General features: G+C 44.5%; 1 protein-coding gene across 1 annotated transcript in view; it reads right to left on the bottom strand.

Moving 5' to 3' along the window:
* SAE1 (SUMO1 activating enzyme subunit 1) overlaps window positions 1-22,574 on the bottom strand; it is a 405,755-nt gene that overhangs the window by 295,195 nt on the left and 87,986 nt on the right. The window contains exon 5 of the mRNA XM_069207582.1: window positions 4,569-4,668. Within this exon, the coding sequence (XP_069063683.1) occupies window positions 4,569-4,668 (100 nt within the window). The remainder of the gene's footprint in view (window positions 1-4,568; window positions 4,669-22,574) is intronic.

Raw genomic sequence — 22,574 nt, forward strand, 5'->3', positions numbered from 1 at the left:
TTTAAACCTTTCCAAGGCCGAATCCGCTTTGGCTCCAAACAGTTTGTCCCCATCAAACGGGAGGTCCAACAGGGTCGACTGCACGTCCGCAGAGAACCCTGAGTTGCGGAGCCAGGCCTGTCTCCTCGCCACCACAGCCGTGCCCATCGCCCTATCTACCGAGTCGGTCGTATCCAACCCAGACTGAATAATCTTGGTTGCGGCAGCCTGGGCATCCGAAACAATGCTCAAAAGTCCTTGGGGAAGCTCCGTATACGAAGATGATATGTCATCCATAAGAGCATGGATGTATCTCCCCAAAATGCAAGTCGCGTTGGTGGCCTTCAACGCCATACTACAAGACGAAAATATCTTCTTGGATTGTGCGTCCTACTTTTTGGAGTCCCTGTCCCCTGGTACCGTCGGGAAAGAACCAGGCGCTGATCTAGAAGAACAGGAGGCTTGCACCACCAAGCTCTCCGGCGTAGGGTGTCTAGACAGAAAGCCAGGGTCAGATGGCGCAGCCCGATATCTCCTGGCCACAGCCCTATGAACAGCCGAGGAAGATACCGGCTTCTTCCACACCTCTAACACCGGATCAAGCAAAGCCTCATTGAATGGCAAAAGAGGCTCCGCTGCAGTAGAGGCCGGATGTAGCACCTCAGTCAGCAAATTCTGTTTCGCCTCTGCCACCGGCAAAGGCAGTTCCAGAAAGTTAGCTGCCTTTGTTACCACAGCGTGAAAGGTAGCAGCCTCCTCTGTATACTCCCCTGGAGATTGTAATTGTAATTGTATTTATATAGCGCTTACTACCCCTGACGAGGCGTCGAAGCGCTTTTCGATGAGTAGCACGCTACTCCGGTACCCAACAAGAATTAGTGATGGATTAGTATAATTTAATAAGGAGTACAGTTTTAGTATTATTATGAGTTAATTTGAGTTGCGGATATGAGAGTTTGTTAGTTAGATTGACTGGAGTAATGGAGGGGTGGAGGAGGAAAGAAATCCAGAAGTGTTAATTGGGAGTTTATCCTTCATTTACTCAATCCAAAGGCTTGAGATGAATAAAAGGGGGGCGGAGGGGAAAGAGGATGTGGAAGGGTTAGGGAGAGCATAGTAGCAGGGTGAGATGAATGCAGGAGAATTTAGTAGGGTTGTGTGGGAGGTCACAGAGGTAGAGTGAGGTTTGGTGAGTTAGATGTGGGGGTGGAGGGATGAGCTTAGGCAGAGATATTTAGGAGATGAAAGTGGTTGAAGGGATTTGGGATGAGTCCGAGTGAGAATGGAGGATAGTTTGATAGAGACATGACATAAGAGTGATGAGTAGATAAGTGTGATAAAAAGAGAGCAGAAATTCATAGAAACATGCCAGGCACAGAAACAACATATACACATACATACACATATATATATATATTTATACACACACACACGACTATACACACACATCTGCACATACAATACATAATTAGAATCATGGGTAAAAAATACTTAGTCGTCCATCCATCATCCTGGTAAAAGGCGGGAACTCCCCCACCTACCTCGAGGGTGGACGGGGCGTGGCCCAGCGGGCGGAGCCCACAGGTGCTCCACAAAGGGAGAAACCCTCCACTCTGTCTCCAGCAGAGGAAGACAGAACCCGCGCGTCCCAGTCAGACACAGACCACGCTCCAGCACATCATCAGCTCACCTCCAGGAAGGATTCCAGATCCCCTCCGCCATGGGATCTCTGAGCGCACAGCCCCGCCCCGCCCCGCCCCATCCCTGCTAAGCCCAAGAGCCAGGGTGGGCCGTCCTTTCCAGAAGGTGAGCTTCAACCGCGGCATCTGCCGCGTCCACATTGTACACTAGGGTACGTGATGGGCCACGGGGGCAAAACGTCTTCAGCAACCTTGTGTGCCCCCGGCAATGTCATTGCCACTAGTGCGTCCCCGCGGAGATGTCCTCGCGCCCCTGCGCATCAACAACGCACCACGCGAGTCGGCGGCAAACGTAGTGGGGTCGCCTTGGAAAGCTGTCCATCATCCTGGCAAGAGGCGGGAATTCCCCTACCTACTTCGAGGGTGGACGGGGCGTGGCTCAGCGGGCGGAGCTTACAGGTGCTCCACGAAGGGAGAACCTTCTACTCTGTGTCTCCCGGAGAGGAAGACAGAACCCGCGCGTCACAGTCAGACACAGACCACGCTCCAGCACACCATCAGTTCACCTCCAGGAAGGACTCCAGATCTTCCTCTGCTATGGGATCTCTGAGCGCACAGCCGTGCTTCATCCTTGCCAAGCCCAAGTGCCAGGGTGGCTTGTCCTTTCCAGAAGCTGGAGATGATAGGTCCCACTCAGGGGAAGTATCCAGCCCATTGGCTGTATCCAGACCATGAAGTCCATCACCAGAGTCCTCAATCTCTCCTTCCTCCAAGACTCGTTGGTATTCCTGCTCTTCCAAAAGACGGAGAGCACACCTTCTAGAGTGCAGTCTTTCTCCGATACGCGGAGTCGACATGGCCTCCGCCGAAGTCGAGGATCGGCGCCGATCTCCGGATCCATCCGACGCCATGTCCGGCGCCACAGGCAGCTTCGGCGCCGAGGTAGGAGCCGGACGAAGAGAGTCACGTCTTGGAGTCTCCGATGTTCCCGCCGGAGTCACAGGTCGAAATCCCGAAGTCGACGGGATGGAAACCTCTGGGGCCAAAACCTCTGGAGCCACCGGCGCCGACACCGGCGCCGAGCCCACATTCCCTAAAGGGAGAAAGGGCATAAAGGGTGCCGGCCGTAAAGGCGCCGGAGCACCCAATGAAAAAGCCAACGGCCCGAAGGACCAGCTGGAGCACCGCCTGGAGCCATCTGCTGAAAGATGGTATACATCGCATTAAAAAATGCGGTATTATCGGCTCCAGGGGCAGGAAAAGCCGGATACTGGGGTGCCTGGATCGAAGGCGACCCCGACGCCAGCCTCGACGTCTGCGACGCCGGAGAAAACACCTGAGGCTGCGTCACCTCAATCACTGAAGTCTGTCCAGGCGAAGTCGGTTACGCCGGAGAAGGCAACGGCGTCGACGGATGTGGCGTGACCATGGGACTGACCTCCCAAGTCTTTCGACACCGAGCCGAAGGCGACCTCGAACGAGACTCCTTGCTGCGTGAATCCCTACGGCGCCGGGAGTCTCGATGACGCCGATGAGACCTCGGCGAAGAAGACTTCCTATGATGCTTTTTCTCCTTCCTTTTCGACTTCGCCATGAAGAGTTTAGCCTCTCGTTCTTTTAGGGCCTTCGGATTCATGTGTTGACATGAATCACATGTTGCGACGTCGTGGTCGGAGCTTAAGCACCATAAACAGTCAGAGTGAGGGTCAGTAACGGACATCTTGCCCCCACACTCCCGACAGGGCTTGAAACCCGACTTCCTCTGAGACATACTAACCGCAGAGAAAATCCACGCAGCAGAAAATACACTGTAACTATGAAAGTAACAGTAGCTCTCTCAAAGATAACCGTTTCGAATGCACGGAAAAAAGGGAATTGACGTCGGCACGTCGGCGAGGACCTCTTATTGCCTGTATGACGTCTGACGGCGTCACGTGGGCTAGTGTGACGTCCTCGTCGACGTGCAGAAGCTAGGAAGAAGATTTCTGTCGAATGCTGGCGCCATGGGAGTATTCATTAGGTGAGGAATCCACAGGTAGTTGTATCCATCAGAAGCAGTGAGATATTTTATGCAGGACTTGTCTCCTCTAAAAAGTATTGCTGACTTGATTTAGATCCTGATGGAGGGAATACTCTGTCACAACCGTGGCGGATATCTCATCTGCCGTATTTCGATCCCCATAGGAAATAATGTGATTGTAATATGGCGGACGGGAGAGCTATCATGTTTGTGACTGAATAACCCCCTCCGCCAGAATCTAAATCAGGCTCTAAAAACTGGAAAGAGAAAATATAGTAAACACTAGGAAACAAAACTGAATAAGTCAGGAAAAGGTTTTCAAAGATTATCAAATAAAATCCACAACAACAAAAAAAAAATACGAGCTTTAAGTGGAGTGAGCATTGTAACAATCTGCTCTGGTACAAAGAAGCATTTGAAAGGCTTAGCAAACGTTTCTACAAATATGAAGCACTTTGTTCAGGTGATGGGGAAAAAACCAAGGTATTACAAATTTAATATATTAGGTTAAAGGAAAACACAGCTTGACTTCCACACAAAAGTCCTAACTGTCTCTAGTATAAAAAAGCACCTGCATATGAAATAAAAATGATTTTACACGCAGCTTAGTCACCTATGGCAGCAACAAAATTCAACTACAGAGTAAGCCCCATGAGGACCATGACCCACAGAGGATAGTCGCAACAAAGCTGAGTATTTTGGCTTAAAGCACCTTGTTAAAATTTATTTGGGTAAATATATATTAGTGGGTTACAATAACTCCTGTAATAATTATATAAAAACAATGTGTAGAAATATGCCTCTCTAATGGGCCATTGAAGAAATAAATAGGTCTTCTAAATTATTTTGAACAAAGCATAAAGGTTGATGATATACATTAAAAGCTGCAACTATTTAGCACTTAGCAAATAGACAAATTACTTGTGTACCTTTTTGACCATTGTAGTCTCATTTGCATCAAGTTTTGCTTTCTTGCCTTCAGGTCCGTCTTCAACACCTTGGCTAGCTTTAGCAACCTTAGTCTTTTCCCTGAAACATAGGAAGGATTATACATTTGTGCCAGTGGTAAAGCAAGTCCTTAGTTTCAATAGACAATTGTAGGATGCTCGCCTGGTTTGTAGTGGGTACCAAAGGTACACCTTATACCAGGTCAAGTTATCCCTTATCAGTGAAATGTAGTCAGTGTCTAGAAGCCAGGCTGTCTAGAGGTAGCTATAGGCAGAGCAGCCAAGGCTGAACTAGGAGACATGCAAAGCTCTTGCAATACCACTGTAGTCACACAGAACTTACACACATGAAAAACAATTCACTCAGTGTTACAAAAATAAAGGTACTTTATTTTAGTCACAAAATGCCAAAAAACTTTGTATGCTATACTCCCTTTGGAGGTAAGTAAATTACGCAATATATACGCAAGTAACCAGAAACAGGTAAGTACACAGTAGGAAAATAGTGAAAAACACCATAGGTTGCAATGGGTCAAGGGGGAACACAAACCACATACTAAAATAGTGGAATACTAAAGTTGGTTCCCCGCCTAGGCAAGTGTAGTGTGTAGAGGGGCACTGGGAGTGTAAGAAAACACCACAGGTAAGTAATGTACCCCACCCAAAAGCCCAGGAAAGCAGGAGTAAAATACAGCAAGTTTCCTAAAACACACTACAAGTCGTGATAGAAAATAATGAAAGAACCAGAAGAGACTGCAAGACACCAACAATGGATTCCTGGAGCTGAAGACCTGTGGAAGAAGGGGACCAAGTCCAAGAAGCACTGCAGAGTCCAGGGAGAACAGGAGCCCCTGCTAACGCAGACAGATGAAGGTGCAAAAGTGGAACCACCGGTGAGAAGACAAAGTCAGTATTGCAACAAAGAAGACAGATGCTGGTTCCTGGTTGGTGCAGAAGATGTCCCACGTCGGATGGATGAATGCAGTCCGGTTTGTGTTGCTGGATTTCGCCAACAAGCCTTGGTAAAAGCAAAGCTCGCGGTTAGCGGAAAATGGCATTGCCGGGGACCAGGAGGGACCGGGTGACCTCTACCCAGGAGAGGGAGACAGAGGGGCTCTCAGCAACTCAGAGAGCCCTCACAAGACCAGGCAGCGCGCACAGGAGTCCCACAGCACAGGGGACAAAGAAGGAGCAAATGGGAGGCTCACGCAGCACAACACAAAGGATTCCCATGCCATCAGAGAACTACTCAGGAGACTGCGTGGCAGGATGGAATGCTGGGCGTATAAGGTGTGCTGTGCACGAAGAACTTCTTGGAAGATCACACACAAGCCTTAGCAACTGCAAGTCACATGGTGCACTGGGGTACTGTCTTGTGTGGGGAGGCAAGCTCTTACCTCCACCATAGTTGGATAGCTGGACGTTGGGACTGCCGGAGTCACTTTAGTCCACCAGCCGTGTTGCTGGATCCACGCCTGTCATCTGGAGAAGGGGGGTCCAAGCCACCAGTCTTCGCTGCAGAGAGGTGCCTGCTGAAGCAGGGAAGTGGCCCCGTCACTCCACGGGAGATTCCTTTGGTTCTTTTGGTGCAGGGAGGATGTACGACCTGGAAACTGCTGCAGTTGCTGACAGGAGCTGAAGTTACAATGTTGCAGCTTCTTTGTTGCAGTTTTGTAGAGTTCCGGGAGCAGTCAGCAATTGATCTGTTGGTAGAAGATGAAGTAAAGGATGCAGAGGATTCCTGCTGGAGTCTTACAATCCAAATCTGAAGAAACACCCAGGAGAGACACTAAATAGCCCTGAGAGGGGGACTGGTCACCTAACCAGGTAAGCACCTATCAGGAGGGGTCTCTGACGTCACCTGCTGGCACTGGCCCTTCAGATGCTCCCAGAGTTCCCTGACCATCCTGAAAACAAGATGACAGAACCCAGGGACACTCTGGAGAAACTCTGGGCACCACCCCTAGGGTGGTGATGGACAGGGGAGTGGTCACTCCCCTTTTGTTTGTCCAGTTTCGCTCCAGAGTAGGGGCAGGGGGGTCCCCTGAACCGTTGTTGACTGGATTATGCAAAGAGGGGACCATCTGTGCCTTTCAAAGCATTTCCAGAGGCTCTGGATGGATACCCCTCCCATGCCTGTAATACCCATTTCCAAAGGGAGAGGGTGTAACACCCCTCTCCTAAAGGAAGTGCATTGTTCTGCCTTACTGGGATTGAGCTGCTCAAGCCGCAGGAGGGCTGAATCCTCTCTGTGAGGTGGCATCAGCTGGGGCTGCAGTGAAAACCTCAGAAGACTGGTATGGCAGTACTGGGGGGCCATGGTGGAGCCCCCAGTGTGCATGGGATTGTGCAACCAATACTGATATCAGTATTGGGGTACATTTTCCGGTTATGAGACACCTTACATGGCGATATTCGGAGTTGCCATTGTGAAGCTACATATATGTATTGACCTATATGTAGTGCACACTTATTATGGCATCCCCGTACTCATGAAGTATGGGAAAATGGGCCTGGACGACGTGGGGGCACTTCTGTTAGTGCAGCGGTGCCCTCACACACACAGGCACTTTGCGCCCAGCTTTCAGGGTTGGAAGTTGGAAGACCTGATATATAGGTGACTTATAAGTGAACTGGTGCTGTGAAATCGTGCATGCATGATTTCTCACAGGCTGCAATTACATTCATGAAATGGTGTTTGTATGGTCTCCATATGGGTGGCAAAAGTAATGCTGCAGCCCATAAGGATTCCCTGGAATCCCAATGCCCTGGGTGCCTATGTACTATTTTCTAGGGACTTAGAAGGGAGATCCAGTGTGCCAATTTGGAGTGAAATATGGAGTCACTAAACTGTAGTGACAAATTTAGAAAGAGAGAGAGAGCATAAGCACTGGAGATCTGATTAGCAGGACTCCTGTGGCAATTTAGAAAACAGTGAAACACACTGACAAGCAGGCCATAAACCATAAGCACTGGGGTCCTGGCTTGCAGGATCCCAGTGACACAGTCAAAACACACTGACATCAGGCAGAAATTGGGGGTAACATACCAAAAAAGAGGGTACTTTCCTTCATCAGTCACTTACATCATTCTTGCTTTCAAAAGAGAGAGTCATGGAATACTTTGTAAAAGCGTTATGCAAAACGATGTCAGTGACTGAATCCAAGCGTGCCACAAACAGGCTCAACAATGAACCAACACTTATGTCTATTCATTCTCCAGGACATATGCCAAAACACGTGTCCAAAAGGAAAAAGTTGATTACTTGTAACAGCAGATTGTAATGGTAAATTTCCATCACTGAAATCCTCATTAGGTCTTCAAATTATAAACATATGTGCATGTTACCGATACCTGACCACTTCTTTTTTTTAGCAGCTAAAGATAAAAATATCATAAAATCATAATTTCCATGACGAGGCAAGAATCTCTTTCTAGTTTTTTTTTTCTTTTTGAAAAAGAAAAGTATGTGTCAATAAAGGAAAACTCATTAGAAAGTTAAAAATGGTTTTAAGTATTTTTGTAAAGCAGCACTCCTGTCAAAAGCCCTTATTTGGCTCCCTTTTAAAAGTACAGGCAAAACTAATAGATATCAGCTTCAGCAGACCTATTGACGTAGCCAATGTTTTTTGCCAATGCTGTTCAGAATGGCAAAAAGAGGCTAAAAAGGAAAAAAAAGACAAAAAAGGTGCAATGAAGTGTATGTGCATGCATCATCATACATGCATACGTGAGCGGCATGATGCGGCCGCTATTTTGTTTTGCTTTATTCTATTTTTTTGTAGACAGCAGATGCTCGTATTGCATCAGCAAATAAAAAGTAAACTGTATGTGAAAATGCATACTTGGACAAGTGATGTTTTTTTAGCCACATTGTACAACTTTTGTACAAAATAATTATTATACTGATTGCTTACTGCACTGGGTTGTACAGACTATAACCCTAAGAAATATCACAAATAACCTGCAGATCAGTTTAAAGATGCTAGCACAATGAAAAACATAAATCTGCAAATCTGTCTCTCACATCTCATCATCCACCACTCTGCTACGCACTACGTACCATAACATGAAAACCTCACCACAGTGGTCCTCATTCGCTACATGGAAACATTTCCCACATAGTATCACAAAATAAAGTCAACAACCTTCCATCCACACACCGCACATGGCGTAGCTTGCTACACATGTAGGTAAGCAGTTCAATGTCCCACATAGGGTAAGTAAGCACCATATAAATGCTGCAATAAAATATTATAAAACATCCTAATTTTATAAACATATATGGTAGAGACTGATATTATATACTATGGTATGGCACTGTATATAAAGGTATTGTGTTGTTGGGCCTGTCACTGTCTGGTAAGTTATGGTATTGTATAGTACGGTATCGTATGGTATGGCTCCTCATGGATGGGATTCATTCTTTCTTTCTTTTCAGGAACAAATTCAAAACAGACATGAAGCCTCATGGGTCTTATGATGCCAGAGTTTAAAAGCCCGAGTTTTGTTCTTGGTTTGGTTGGACTTGAAGCCTTTTTGAAGTTCCTGTTGGACATTCATTGTTCTTCTTGAGGTCTGATGTTATGGACTGCCTTTGCAAAGAAAGAGGAGGTCAAGATGGTGCCTCTCTATTTTGCATGAAATACTGGACTACCATTGGTGGGTTAATATGATAGAGGTGTGGTTCAAAGCCTCATGGTTTATAGTGTGTTTACGGTTTTTACTAGTTTCTTATTGGTTGCTGTTAATGAGTAATAATGATTGAGAAGCATATTCCTCACCTCCATGTCCTTGATAGAATCTGAAATTCTTATCACAAAGCTAGAAAATTTTGTAATGTTGCATTAAATCCCTCACTTAAAAGTCAGAAAGAAAAATAAACACCAAACTCCCTGGAAGAGAAAGTCTGACATTTGACCTCTGTCTTTGAACCTACAGCAAATGTGACAAGAAAAAGAACAGGATTTAAAGTCCTGTTTACAGAAAGGTAGTGGTTGGAAGGATACTGTGAATTATATTTGGGCAGGAGAAGGGATGAACTCAGGCTAGACAGCCTAAATAAAGTAAAGCCAGCACATAGAAAACCAGCACAGGTGAGTTACAAACCTCAAAGCCAACAGTAAGCAACGGGTGAAAATGCATCCTTAGGTCAGCTTTCTGAATGTCCCCAAGATCTCTTTAGCAAACCAGACAGCTGTGATGTCTGGTAGGCTGCAACCTATAAAAAGAAGAGGGAGTAGCAGCAAAAGTGCCACTGCCAGGTCCTCGGAAAACTGTTAAAAACACTGTTTTAATTAACTAGATGTGAGGGGAGCAACATAGGGTTAGGTGAGAGGTAGCATTATATCATTGGGGGGGTGGGGGTCAGGGATCAAAGCAGGAGCTAGAAGAGGTAGGTATGGAACAACAAGAAGATATGGAAAGCAACAGACCAGAGGAGGGTAAGGAGAGAGCATCCCAGAGCACTTGGGGGTTAAGTATTTGGGTAAGGCGGGTGGTAGGTAGAACACAAGGGAGAGTGAAAGAAAATACAGACACTCCCATGTAATGATGAGAGAGAAAGGAAAAAAAACTATGCTGTAGGAAAGGAACAAACAAAATGAGTAAGGAAAACCACTAAGAAGCAAACAAATGAGAGCAACAGAAAATTGCAAACCAGTGGTAGACAATGGGCTGGCACCAAGCCAAGTAAGTTTTGATATGGTCCTCAATAGGTTTATAGATAACAGATAGCTAAAAGCTGTTGTTGGCAAGACAAAAAAAGGAAACTGTTCCAATAATTAAAAATAAAGTCTCAGAGAAGAACATGCCACTGTTAATTGAAGGGAATACATGGATCTCCAGTGCCTTTGTATGCAGCAGCACAGCTCTGGAGCAAGGGCATTTTGTATAAGGAATTTATTAAATATTCCCTATGTGGAGTTAGAGTGGATTATCATTGTTTAACAACCTGGAATCTTAATCAAAATTCACAAACGGTGATCATAATAGCAAGCTCGTCAGTCCCCAAATGTGGAAGCAGCAAGAAATGGAAACATAGGAAGGAAAAGTAAGTTGGCATTGAACATCTGGAAAAAGTATTAATAAAGCATGCTGGGGTGCTTGGGGGACATTTTTGTGCTCTAAGAATACATTGCAAGTGCCTAGATACCACTGGAACTGAAGCTTCAGTTTGTTAGTTCAATTTACATTAAGCTTAGCAATCCCGTGTTTCCAACTTGGAGACTGCAACAGTGGCCTGCTACAATCATTTGCCCCTTTAGTAGCATATGGAAACAGAACAGAGATCAGCAGTTTTGCAAACCAGATTGAAATGGGTGGCAGAGAACCTAACAGGCGGTAAAAATCCAAGGACATGTGCTATGGTTTTTCGAAGTAAGGATGATAGGAGTCTCTGCAGAGCAGAAGCCCAACCTCTGCAGCACAATCCCTTTGGTTGCCAGTTACAGTACCACGTTATGGATCAAGGAAAAGAATTGTCTGCAGTTAAGGTAATATTAGTTTCAATATGTTAATGCTGTTCGAACTTGTATTGAATAAATATTTATTTTGATTATAAAAATAATCATAAAATAATAAACAATTTAAGTATATCACTATCAAGTTAAAAACAGAGTACATCATCAAAATATTCTAAAAAGTTCATCATAATAAATAGGAATAAAATACACAGTGTTACTCAAGAAATCACCTTGGCCTTCATGATAAGATACCAAAATGCTTCACTTTGTTCCAATAGAGGGCACTCTTCAGAAAGGAACAGACCGTAAAAGAAACCCGTGATCATTTAACAAGTACAGTTAGAGGAAGGCAGGACAAATTTGATATACCGCTTGCTCTGAGGTCAGGCAACAAATATCTCTTTCTAGGGGGGGGGTCGTAATGCCCACAAAACACCAAGTGCTTTAGGGTGAGTAATCATCACAGGGGCAGATCTTAATGGAACTCAACTCATATTGCTCTGGAGGAAAGCAGAGGTTAGATCGAATTGTACCCAGCCGAAACACCATAAGGAGCGATCTCTCCCATGGATTTGTAACAAAGGAGAGATATGGTTCTGGGCCAGCACTAATTTTCAAAATCAGCAAAGCTCTCAAAGTTGGTTTTCCTATATCCATGTTCTCTCTATGCTCTCTGGACTGCTTTAATGACAGCTCCTGAACTAACTTTCTGTCTCCTTTGGCAGCCAACTGGGGACTGTGAAACAACTCGGGTGCCCTAGGGAAAGAGCAATAGTTATAATAATATAATATAACCACGGGACTTTGAGCCCTTGCTCACACCGAAGACAGTCTTCGATCACCTCCCTGTTAAATGACGTGTGCTCACCACTCCACACCGCAATGCACAAAAGCAGCAGAGCAATTTGAGCAGAATCTTCAACATAATCAAGGTGCAATTCATCATGTAGAATGAAGCTGGAGCTTGTGGGGCCAAAGTCCAGCAACCTTCTGCAAAATCAATTCTGTTCACGTTGGATGGCCTGGTAGTGACAGTACCCCAAATAGCAGCACCATATATGAAAACTAGAAGGCATTTCATTCTGTAAATCCAGAGCAGCGGTTGGATAGGTTTACTGCCCACCACTGCTGCAAACCTATAAAGAGATCCACATGCTTGGTTAAATCATGAATAACGGTTTGCGAGGCATAGAATCCAGTTATTCTGCTGTTCAAAAGTAATCCGTAGATAGAGAAATGTGGCCCCAAGTGTGATAATCCACCCCTTGATAGTAATTTTTTCATTCAAAAAGTGAAAAAGTAGAAATTCATCTTTTTCCCCTAGAGGACCATCTCGCGCAAAACATATGTGTCTTTTAAATATTAATGTCCAACTCCAGCTTATCCATCAATTTTACGAACAGGTCCACCGAACCTTTTAAACCATTTACATGCGAGAGATTAACACAGCATCATCTGCATACAATAGGGAGGGCACAAAAGTGGATTTAACCCTAGGCATATATTTCCTATGAATTGCCAAAAAATAATTCAAACCATTTTTATATTACAGGAAAAAGGTCTGTGCCAAAACACAGCCTTGCCTGACCCCCTGTGACAAGCTAAAGGACTCAGAGCACTCCCCTCAGTGCCATACATAACTGCAGCATTGACATCTGCATGTAAAGCACATAAGAGGTCAATCAGTGGCTGGGGCCACCGAAGACCTGCTAAAGTATTCCAAAGCTTCGAGAAGTTAACTCAGTCGAAAGCACAACTCAGGTCCATAAATGCAAGATAAATGGCTCCCTTCTTAGCTACCACATATTTGGCCATTAGCAAGTTTAAATTCAAACATTGCTCCATAGTCCCCCTGCCCTCTCTGAAGCCATATTGGGCCGAACAAAGAATGTTGTGAGCTCAAACCCATTCTTCAATGCGTTGCAGAATAATATGCCCCATAATTTTGACAGCAGAATCAAGTAGGGAAATTGGTCGGTAATAACCTGGGTCCTGCCTACAGCCCTTTTTAGGTTGAGATTAAGCATAGGAAGGATTGTATACTTTTAAGTATACTTCTTCTGTGGGCTTAAAGCCATTTAATTTGTTCATTTTCATGTCATTTAAAAATCTTTGCTTGCAAGAGGTCAGTCATGCCTCCTTGTTCCTCCTTTTTCTCTTTGGGAGCAGTGACCAACTGCTGTATAATTAGACTTTGTCCTGTTTATCTGTTCTTTGGTGGACCTTTTTTGTTTTCTTTGTTTCCTGCTTGTGTTTGGCAAAGCTTTCCTTTTCATTTACAGAGCCGTCCTGCTCCCAGCTTAGCTGCCACGCTGTTTCAGGAAAAAGGACTGTAAAACAGCCTGTTATCTTAGTCACATTTGCTAAACATTCAAACTCCAAGATCATAAAACAAACGCCCTCATCGCTGCTTGTCATTTTTTGTGAGCACGTTAGCGAAGTGTTGTCATAGCTCAAGGAAATAGAAAGAGGACAAGAAAAGAAAAGGATACTGCTTCTGAGTAGCGTACTTTAGATGGAAATAGTGGTTATCTTGGATTGCATTGCTAGGGCACTTACTAAAGGTACCAAGTGCAAAATAGAGAACGTCATTATTCACGAATACAATATTTTCATATTTCTTCAAGTTTCTTCCACACAATGACATACTCTTACTTCCTTATAGGACATAGTTGTTTTTTTTATGTTTTACAAAATACTGTGGGCTACACGCCGTATGGCGTCGCTTCAGAAATCTTCGACCATGTTTTTCCTTCTCTAATGGAAAATGTAGCATTATTTCCTTCGAGTGTTGGGTAATCTCCTTGAGGTGAATAATGGCATTGTACATTCAAAGATGGCAAAAGCTTTTCTGGTTTTGGCAGTGTCTGATGCTTTGCACAAGGGAAGACTTGCATTGAAAACTTGAGATAGGGTCAGCCAGCCACCGTCACCAACATGCAGCACGAAGATGTGAGTTGGGATTTATACGAGATCTTAGGGGGTATAACAGCATGGTTTTTGTGGTAGTATCAACTATAATGTGTCTGTTTTGGGACTAGATGATAACTGTGTGCCAGCAGGATTCTCTTGAGGAAGGAAGAGTGCACGGACAGGGAACTTCTTTCTGATATTAGCGATTGGCTACTCGAAAATACCTGCTCTAATCTTCATGTAGGCGCCAGCATAGTTGTTCAATGCAAAATCTTTGTCAGTCTGGTCCTTTCCTTGTCTATCAAAGTACAACCTATTGGCCTTACAACCAGGCAATCAGCTGCTAACAAAGTTGCAGAGAAGCAACAAAAAGCAATTGCCATTGATATGTTCAGTACAGTCAGTGTCTTTAGAGTCCTCTTCCAGGACCAAATTATTTATCATCTTTTAAGCCCATTTTTTTCATTTAGTAAAACATGTAAGAACATGCAGGAATTGATTCTTAGGGAATGGAGATAAAACCTTAGGTAGAAATCCTATGTGTGTATGCAAAAAATAACCTGTTTTGAAGTAATTGCAAATATTGTTTTGTCACTGATGCCTGTAACATTCTGACACAGTGCGTGAAATTGTCTCCTAAGAATATCATCATCTTCGAAGACAACTGTTGTAGTTGCGGGATCCAAGTGGTGACCTAAAAAGTCAAATAAAAACAATGTTCAAGCCTCAAGTTACTGTTCTAAGTTCTCTAGGATGGTTGATTCTTTTTAGACCTTCCATGAATGGCGTTGACATGTGTCCTCAAAACCGATGCTTATCTGTTTTATAAAGAGGTTAGTTATAACAGCTGCCAAATGGACTTGCATAGATGTTGCTATTGTACTGATGCCTGAAGTAATCAGACATATTGTAACGTATTGTAATGTAGTAATTTGGAAAATGTTTCCACTTCGATGCATGCACTAGTAGTCTGATATTATCAAGCCAGCATCTATGATGGTGGGGTGGTGAAAGTGGTATTCTGTCGGCATTAGCATGGCAGAATTAAATTAGGAAGTAAAATGGCAACAATTTCATTTTTTGCTGCATATAGAGGAAGAAGGTAAATGTAAGTGCTTTCGTTATATGAAGGGCCACTGGAATTATTTGGCAGGAAAGGACCAAATTGTGAGGCAGTGTTGACCAATTTATGTGGCAAGAAAAGTCATATTATGTATTTACAACACCAATAGTTCTAACTCTCACAAATGCAAGACCTTTTGCTTTGCAAATGCTTGTTAAAGACAAGGACTTGGACTGCTGATTACCCAAAGGGAAATGTTTCCCTTATAAAGGTTCATAGGGATCCCAATAGGGCCGGGTGCTTTATTTGAGGGAATGGCTAAATAGAGCTGAGCAAACGTCCTCAATTTCAAAGGAGATGCCCAGTCGGATAAAGGAGGCCCTTCAGCATCTGTCAGAAGACCATCTGCACTGTAGGAGGCTGGGTACCAATGGTACTTGCACCTTGTGCCAGGTCCAGTTATCCCTTATTAGTAGAGTGTAGTAGTGTTCTAGCAGCTTAGGCTGATAGAGGTATCTATAGCAGAGCAGCCAAGGCTGAACTAGGAGACATGCAAAGCTCATGCAATACCACTTATACCATATAGGTACTATATCATAAGAAAGACAATATTCAAAGTTACTAAAAATAAAGGTACTTTATTTTAGTGACAATGTGCCAAAAATATCTTGGAGGATATACTCCCTTAGGAGGTAAGTAACATACACAAAATATACACAACAAACCAAATCAGGTAAGTAAAACAGTCAGAAAGTAGTGCAAATACTGTAGAATACTATAGGATGCAATAGGTCTAGGGGCAACACAAACCATATACTAATAAAGTGTAACGTGAACCACGAATGGACCCCTAGGCTAGTGTAGTGTGTAGAGGGTCGCTGTGAGCGTAAGAAAACACTAATGGTGTAGAAGATACCCCACCCCAAGACCCCGGAAAGTAGGAGTAAAATACTATTATTTCCCCAGAAACACGCTAAACGTGTGATAGAGGATTTTGCAAGGACCACAACAGACTGCAAAGCACTGAAGACGGATTCCTGGACCTGAACACCTGCAAAGGAAGGGGACAAAGTCCAAGAGTCGCTAAAGTGTCCAGGGGAGGCAGGAGCCCACTAAACCCCGGATGAAGGTGCAAAATGGCTGCCTCCTGTTGGAAGAAGCTGCAGGTTTTGCAACAACGGAAGGAGGTAGGAAGTTCTTCTTCCAGGTAGAAGATGTCCCACGGCGTGTTGGAGGATGCAGAGTTGTTTCCTTGGCAAAATACCGCAAACAAGCTTTGCTAGTTGCAAGAGTCGCGGTTGGAGAAAAAGGGTGCTGCCCGGGCCCAGGAAGGACCAGGATGTTGCCACTTGGGAGAGGAGACAGAGGGGGCCCTCAGCAACGTAGAGAGCTCTCGGACAGGTAGGAAGCACCCGCAGAAGTCCTTTAACACGGGTTCAAGAAGTCTGAACACGGCAGTCGTCTCAACATTGCAAAGAGAGGTCCCATGACATCTGAGATCAACTTAGGGAGCCGAGCATCGCAGGACGGAGTGCTGGAGGCCTAGGCTCAGCTGTGCATGCAGGATTTCTTGGAAATGTGCACAGAAGCCCTTGTAGCTGCAGATCACGCGGTGCACAGGATTACTGTCTGGAGAGGGGAGGCATATCCTGTCTGGAGAGGGGAGGCAAGGACTTACCTCCTCCAAATTTGGACAGTTGGACCACTGGACAGTCTGGGTCACTTGGGTCCTCCACCTGTGTTCCAGGGGCCACGCTTGTCAGGATGAAAGGGGACCCAGAGTACCGGTGAAGCTGAAGTTTGGTGCCGGCTGTAGAAGGGAGGAAGATTCCGTCGGCCCACAGGAGATTTCTTCATGGCTTCCAGTGCAGGGTGAAGGCAGACAGCCCCCAGAGCATGTACCACCAGGAAACAGTTGAGAAAGCCAGCAGGATTAGGCACTACAATGTCACTGGTAGTCTTCTGGCTACGTTACTGCAGTTTTGCAGGCGTCCTGGAGCAGTCAGCGGTCGATCCTTGGCAGAAGTCGAAGAGAGAAGTGCAGAGGAGTCCTGCTGGATTCTTGCAAGTGGTTATCTGAGGAAAAGCACACTGGAGAGACCCTAAATAGCCCTCAGAGGAGGATTGGCCACCTAGTCAGGTAAGCACCTATCAGGAGGGGTCTCTGATGTCACCTGCTGGCACTGGCCACTCAGGGGCCTCCAGAGTGCCCTCACACCTCTGGAAACAAGATGGCCGAGGTCTGGGACACACTGGAGGAGCTCTGAGATGGTACTTTCCTACATGCACCTAAGGCATACACCTTACTGAAATGGTCCACTCATTATGGAGCAATAATATTAGTTCCTTTACCATAGGGTGAAGTGAGGTAAGATGGTTTTCCATTAACTATATACCAGAAGCCCCTTACATCACCCAATTTACAGGCAGTAAGTAACCTTTACCTAATCTCCTCCTTAAAGATTTGCTTCCTGTTACCAATTACTTCCTTATAGGCAGCTCTAGCGGTCCTGATAAGTTGCTGATTCCTAGGCCTAACACTAAAGGCTTTGCGTAGATGCTTGTTGGCCACCCTACAGATTTTATCACACCAACCAACTGGAGGGCTTTACAAGGCTCTGATAATTCAAGCATAATAGTTCTTGTAGTGTAATTTAAGCACCGGAAGTCAACCAAAACATGAGCAGAAGGGCCCTCAAAAGCTAACACGGAGTTTAGAAGCATATTTGGATTTGATCTAATTAAAGTTTTCTGCAAAGTTGGGATGGGGATGTTTTGCCATTTAAGCATACGGTCCCGTTCTTTAGTAATCAGACCAACTGGACCCCGAAGCAACGATTGTGGGGACACTGGTTAGTATTACCATCCTACCCTTCATAGGGTTATGGTCACTGTAGCACGATTTGTGCACCTTCCCAAAGCTAATACGATGCTCAAGAGCTCTTGAGGAAAATACATAATCATGGATTGTCCCTTGCCCCATCCTACAAAGGTGGGCTGACAATGGGAGGAATTCCCCACCATATCCAACATGTTACAAAGGCCCACCTGCACAAGGGCATTGAGCAACTGCCTCCTTCTGGCATCAGAAGCCTCTGGACAAAAAGCAACATCACCAACTGAAAAAGGGTTTAAGGTGATAGGATTCAAACCCAGTTTGGGGTTAAAATCTCCTCCTTAAAAAACAAAAAATTAACAACCAAGTTTTGAAAAAGATCTGGCCTCCGAGACGGACAGTACTGGAAACAAAGTCTCAATTTGACATCTTGAGTCACGTACCAGATTATAAAAATTGACTTTAAAAAAGTGGAACTCTTGAGAAAAAACGACCCACAGGAGCGCAGTCCCACTATGTCTGAAAGGAAATGGTATGACCCGGATGTATTTTGAAATGCAAAAGAGTGGCTATACCACCTCGTGCTCTATGTCCAGGCAAAGGGATAGCGGGGGTTATGACACTCAAAACCATCCACAGTAAGTGGCACCTGAGCCCAAGTTTCTAGAAGCATAATCACATTGACTGGGAAATAAATGTTGGCCACTCTGCGTCGGAGAGGTTAGTCCTGAGGCCCACACAGTTCCAACATAAGAACCTCAGTGCCAAACCCAGTTACTCAATATCTCTTTCATAGGGGTAATCATCTATCTGCCAATGTTGGAACTGGGTGTAGCGATATTGAAAAATCAATTATTATTATCAATATCTGACAGGGTAAGGAACATATTGGAAGTGGAGATATGTATTTCCTCTGTGTTCCTAATCAGCAGGGGAGACCCTGCACTATATCGAGGTTGTAAATGCTTATGGAAAAAGCCCAGCTGCAGAAATTTAATACCCACATTCAATGGATATAGCTGCCTACACCTGTAAGTCAGACACCTCGCCAGGCTGGGTGATCTACAAATGTTCGCTACACAATCCCCTTCCATCCTTTTAGCCGCCGGGCCAACCCAACCCATCCTTCTCACAAATAGTATATCCCTGTACTCCTTGATGCTAAAGTATGCAATGCAGCACAGCCAGTGGCACTTTATTTTTTAGGTTAATAGTAGATTCCTCACTTGCTGAACTGAGATGGGGCACTCCTGTCATGACTGCAACACATGGACAGCATTCTGGTGGCGGGTTAAGGTGCAGTAGGCCTTTGTCTGACTGAGGCAGAAGTTGCCCCCTATGCCCTGAACAGGCCCAGCCACAGGCTGATTAGTCAGGACCTTCTGAGGCGGCCCTCTGCTGTACTGGGAGGGCACCGTATCACCAATGGATACAGAGGATGGAGGCATAGTGAGAGTAACAGCAGCTGTAGAATCAAAGGCACAACATCTTGGGGCCTACAAGTGACCCCTGATGGAACTGGGGTAACAGGGTGGATAGTACTTATGCAAGAAAGAGTGTTAATATTAGCAGCCGACTTCTACAAAGCTAAAACAGCAGATTCTAGACTATGTAATCTCTATCAGAGGAGCCACACACACTGAACAATCACAGATTTAAATCCATTTAAGATAAGGTCCCAGTTTGGAATACGTGCTTCCCAGGCACCCAATGTATACAAATTTCACTTGTGGTATGGGCCGGGGTTCTGCGGTTCACAGTTCACAGTTCGCTTTGTTAGGCACTTTCTCTTAGCTGAGGGGGTGCAGTCATTATTATTTAAGACGGTCTGGATGATAGTCTCTGCAGGGGGTCAACAGGTAGCTGGCACCATGTTGGTGGGAGCAGGCAGAACAGCAGGGTCAGTAAGGTCCTTACTAGCTTGCAAATCTTGCTGTGATGTTAAAAGGCGGCTCGTGCCTTGCCTTCCATCCAATGATAATCGCCGCAAAGCAAGATCTCCTTGGCAATCACCCCCATTACACAAGCTAAGAAAGAGTCAAGGGAGGTGTCCTGAGTTGGCTTGTTAACAGGGTCCTTATCCCCTTGCAGCTAACGAAAACGAAAGATGAGAGGCCCAACCCACTCTCTTCTGGTCGATGATGGGCCTGATCTTCACCAGGGCGTGTCCCGCACCGCAGTTCCTAGTAGTGCTTTTTCTACCACAGAGTGTTAGAGCCACAGCCCCCTCCACCAGGGATTATGCAAGGCCTGCTGGTAGATGAAGTCCCACCCTAGCAGTATCTCTCAGGTGTGTCTCGCACCGCTGGTACCAGTAGCGCTTTTCGTATTGCAGAGCATCAGAGTGGCAGCCCCCTACACCAGGGATGATGCAAAGCTTGCTGGGGATGAAGTCCCACTCCAGCAGAGTCTCTCAAGTGCGTCAAACTTGTATAAGTGGTTAACTAAGGCACAGCCTTTTTTTTTTATTAGGGTGAGGGCTTTAAGTAAACTTTATAAGCTTGGACTGTATTACTGACAATAGTTCAAGTATAAAAATATGTATATACAATTACAAAGTTTAACAATATGAGGCTAAGTGTAATGCTCTCAAAATGCTCTCCGACTATATGCAATTAATTGCAGAGGCCTCAAAGCAAGTTGCTTTCAAAATAAAATGTTCACAAAAAAAATGCAACTAGGAAAAAAAAAATGTTTTGCTAAACTACTGTGAAATGTTAGGTACAATTTCTTTGAAACATCATTTAATAAAATATGCTGATGCTAGCCAGCTAGTTTTCCCCAAAAAATATTCATATTGGAAAGAAAAAAAAGAAAGAAAAAAAAAAGAAGAAATAATCAGTGTAACCAGTTTCAACAAGATTATGGAAAACATGAAAATAAAAAAGCACTGGCAAAGCCAACAGGTACCGCATTGCTAGCCAACTTTTTGGTTGTCTCTCCGCAGGTCTTGTTTTGACATGGTTTTTGTACAAATGTATTGTTGTGGGAGGTGCAGGGCCCTCACCAATATAACAAACATTGTCCAATATCAAAAATAAGTTTTGGTCTCAAAAAGCACCCATTGCCCACAGTAGTGGCACTGAACAAAACTACTTTATGTGCTGATAAACGTCTTGTGAAATAGGAGAATGCCGTCACTCACAGTGAAGCCGAGAGAGAGAAAAAGAAATTAGGGACTTGGGGCCAGATGTAGCAAGCAGTTTTGCCCAATCTGTGTCTATGGGAAAATGTGTTTGTACATATGGCCCCCAATTCTTAAAGAAAGTCACAACGGTGCACCCATGGTATATATCATTGCATTAGTGCACACTGGCGGCTTTCACGAAGCCACAAGAATTTACACAAGTAGGACATGAATCAGACATCTAGAAAGTATTTGTGAACTGTATTTAGCAGGAGCAAATATGCATGTGTAGATTTTCTCAAGCAAAAATCTGTTGAGCGTTTATAAGTTAACTTTCCCTCCAAACACTTTTTTCCAACCCTGGATGAAGTTTTACTTCTGTGCTTGTCAAGAGTAAATTTCCACCCTTTCTTAGTATGGAAAAAGATCAGAGAAGAGCTGGTTAAAACCTTAAAAGCTTGCAAGTTAGTAGGTTTGCACAGATTCAAAAGGTATTTTCAACCCTAGAACTATTGATTACCGCTACCTCCAGTCGAAGCATGTAGATCTGTGGAAAGGTGGCAAAATAAGGGAACTACTAGTATTAAAACCCTACTATAGTATGAGTCCTGGCATAATTAGAGGCTATTATCAGAGCTCCTATAAATGCTGCCATTATTTGTCGCTGCACTATGTGGCACCAAATGGACACGTGAATTTATTTACAGGACTAGCAGATTTATGAACCAACCTGTCCCACGGACAAGTAGATATTTTCTAAAATTCCACACCCCTGTGAGTGTTACCACTGCATGTATGCTGCCTTGAACGCGATCACACTGCTAAATAAAGAGGAAAAAATAGTCCAGAAACCATACGGAAAACATGGAGCCTTGTATGTCTCCAGTAGTTGGTCGGTGCACTCGAGGCAGGCTAAACACCGGAAAAGGCATGACCTATTAATGCCTTTCACAAATGAAAGCAAGCGGATTTTGAAAGACAAACCAATGTAAGGGACTGACGTGACATGGGCGTGGTTAGAAGCCCAAAGAGAGATTACAAAGGGGACGGAGCGCTTTGCGCTCACCCCTTAAAAGGAACAAAAAGAACAGCCCCTATTCGCTTTTATGAAATGTTGATTTAGGTATTTGAGACCCAAAATGAAGCCCATCATAAATGGTATTGCTAAGGATCATTTGAGCATGACAGAAAAAAATTGCCTCTGAAGAAACTACCAATGATACCAGAATCATACACTTTTTATATTTTCTAGAGTACTCTTCCTTGTAAGTAAAACTTTCTATATATAGTAACACTTGTTGGTATATTTTCAGCTTTGAAAGGACAAAAACAACTACTGAAGGAAAAAAAGGATTAACAGCTGTGATCTGAAAATTCCAACCCAAAAAAAGCTCAGATGGTTGTATTCCAGAAAAACAAGTGTCACAATGGTTTGGATGACACTAAAAAGCACTGGGACTGTAGGAAGAGACGTGTGGTCCCTGGACATTCAGTGTGTGCCTTGGTTATTTTGATTGATTTATCAGCCTATCTGGGGGCCTTTCCACTCTGGCATCTACATCTTAGGTGGCTGGGTGCGTATACC

This window comes from Pleurodeles waltl, chromosome 9 (genome assembly GCF_031143425.1).
Source record: "Pleurodeles waltl isolate 20211129_DDA chromosome 9, aPleWal1.hap1.20221129, whole genome shotgun sequence".
Classification (NCBI taxonomy): domain Eukaryota; kingdom Metazoa; phylum Chordata; class Amphibia; order Caudata; family Salamandridae; genus Pleurodeles; species Pleurodeles waltl.